This window comes from Rhinoderma darwinii, chromosome 2 (genome assembly GCF_050947455.1).
Source record: "Rhinoderma darwinii isolate aRhiDar2 chromosome 2, aRhiDar2.hap1, whole genome shotgun sequence".
In the NCBI taxonomy this organism is placed as follows: Eukaryota; Metazoa; Chordata; class Amphibia; order Anura; family Rhinodermatidae; genus Rhinoderma; species Rhinoderma darwinii.
The window spans coordinates 161,274,666-161,276,923 of NC_134688.1; the positions used below are offsets into that span (position 1 = coordinate 161,274,666).

Here is a 2,258-nt window from a genome sequence, read left to right on the forward strand (position 1 = left end):
GTGTCGGAACTAAATTGTCATATTAAGAGAATTCATTACATAATGATTCAAAACTTGAAGTTAATAGATATAAATAATCAGAAATTTGTATAATTATTTCTGCCTTATCTTCACATACTAAAGAGTTGGCCAAGTATTATATTTTCTATGGTAATGTGAGCTTTTGCAATGTTATAGCATAAGATGGGTTCTACGACTATGGCATATATAAGCTCTACGTGATATACAAGAGCAGAATTTAAATTGGGTAAAATAAGTAGAGCGATAATTGCTTTTCTGACTCAATATTAACCTTTAGACCACAATGTCACAATGTCAATGATCTTATATGCCACTACTACCCATATAATGCAGACATGTTAGTTGCTCTTACATTTATTAATAACTTATTTTTAGATATATTTAATAGTATTTGTGCATCCAGTCACATTCACCAGCAGAAACACATGAATACATAATACATAATACAAACACATAATACAGTTTGGGCCAAGCAAGCTGGAGAACAATGTGATTGAATATGCCTAGACTGAGATTAAATTAAATGTCCCCTTAAATAGTGAAAAGCACATTTTATATAACAATGCACATGAATAATATAACTACATATTCTTCTCATGATGGTATTATGGTTCTTTTTCCCAACAGAATGACAATGAACAATGAATCCGAATACATCTTCAATTCCACTTTCATGCCTATCACAGCACAAGAACTAACAAACTGTACGAACCCTTTAGTAGATAGAGTGATAAAAATATACTTTCTACCCACTATGTACAGTATCATCTTTATAGTTGGATTTCCAGGAAACATTATTGCTATTTCAGTGTATGTTATGAAGATGAGGCCATGGAGAACCAGCATCATTATTTTGCTAAATTTGGCCATCACGGATCTCCTACACCTCAGCAGTCTTCCTTTCTTGGTTTACAATTATGCGAATCAGGAGAAATGGACCCTTGGAGACTTTATGTGCAAGCTCATCCGAGTTTCTTTCCATATCAACCTATATGGCAGCATTCTCTTCCTCACCTGCTTCAGTATCTTCCGCTACTTTGTCATTGTTCATCCAATGAAATTTCACTCCATCCACAAAAGAAGATGGGCAGTCATAGCTTGTGCTGCTGTGTGGGTTATTGCCCTAATTGAGGTCCTTCCAATGGTTGTTCTCATGAAAGATGTACAAGATACTGTGGCTTGTATGGACTTTGCGGTGTCTTTCGATACATATAATGTTCGTTGGTATAATACAAGCCTTACTTCCATTGGATTTGCCTTACCTTTATTGGTAGTGACTCTCTCCTATACTTGCATCAACTGCAGCCTGGCAAATGGACCATATACCAATGATGCTCATAAGAAAAAGGCTCGTCGCCTTGTTGTTATTCTTTTAGTAGTATTTTATGCTTGTTTTTTACCTTTACATATTTTTAGAGCTATTCGTATAGAAACTCGGCTGTATCCAGTAGGCTGTATATATGAAAAACATATTCATGCCACTTACATAGCATCTAGACCCATAGCTTCACTCAATACATTTGGCAATTTGTTACTTTATGTTGCTGTGGGGGGAAACTTCCAGCAGGCTATTCAGTCAGTTTATAAATTGAATCCTTATAAACACCAACCATGAATATGATGAGTTTTAACCATTAAAGAATAAATCCAATGCTGTAAACTGCAATGATATTAGAAGATAACAAAAGGTTTATGACAGGAAAAAAACACAGCAATGTATTCAAATAGACATATTTACAAAGGTTTTTTTTTATATAGTATTCCAAAATACAAAGAGACGTCATTATAAATATAATCTCATCTGCCATCTTATACATGACTTTACATATAATTTCTCAAATTTGCTCCAAACATAAATTCATAAAGCAGATGGTGACACTTCTGTGAGACATGTAGCAATTTACTTTTGAGAAAAATATTTCTCAATAATAAGATGGGCGGATAGGACGTTATGGTTTGAAGTCACATGATATCATTAGTTGCTCTCTAAATTAATCTATTGTATAATGCCCTCTTCATATGTCTAATATCCAACTTTTAGTGGGTTAACTATTTAAAGAGTTGTCTCTTCAAGAAAAATCCCTTTTGTAATTTAGCCAGCCCTGGTAATAGTCAGAGGAAACTTTGGCTGGTCATTCACTTTTCCTGCAGGCGCTGCTGCAGAGGAAATGTGGTATTACATGGTATCCATTCAAATGAACGGCAGACCATATAATAGGTGATCGGACCTGTCAAAG

General features: G+C 34.5%; 1 protein-coding gene across 1 annotated transcript; it reads left to right on the forward strand.

The window, feature by feature from the left end:
* Positions 1-649: 649 nt before the first annotated feature.
* OXGR1 (oxoglutarate receptor 1) lies at positions 650-1,636 on the forward strand. Its single transcript, XM_075851100.1, has one exon. It carries the CDS (start codon positions 650-652, stop codon positions 1,634-1,636), a length of 987 nt encoding a protein of 328 aa, XP_075707215.1.
* The last annotated feature ends 622 nt before the right edge of the window (positions 1,637-2,258 follow it).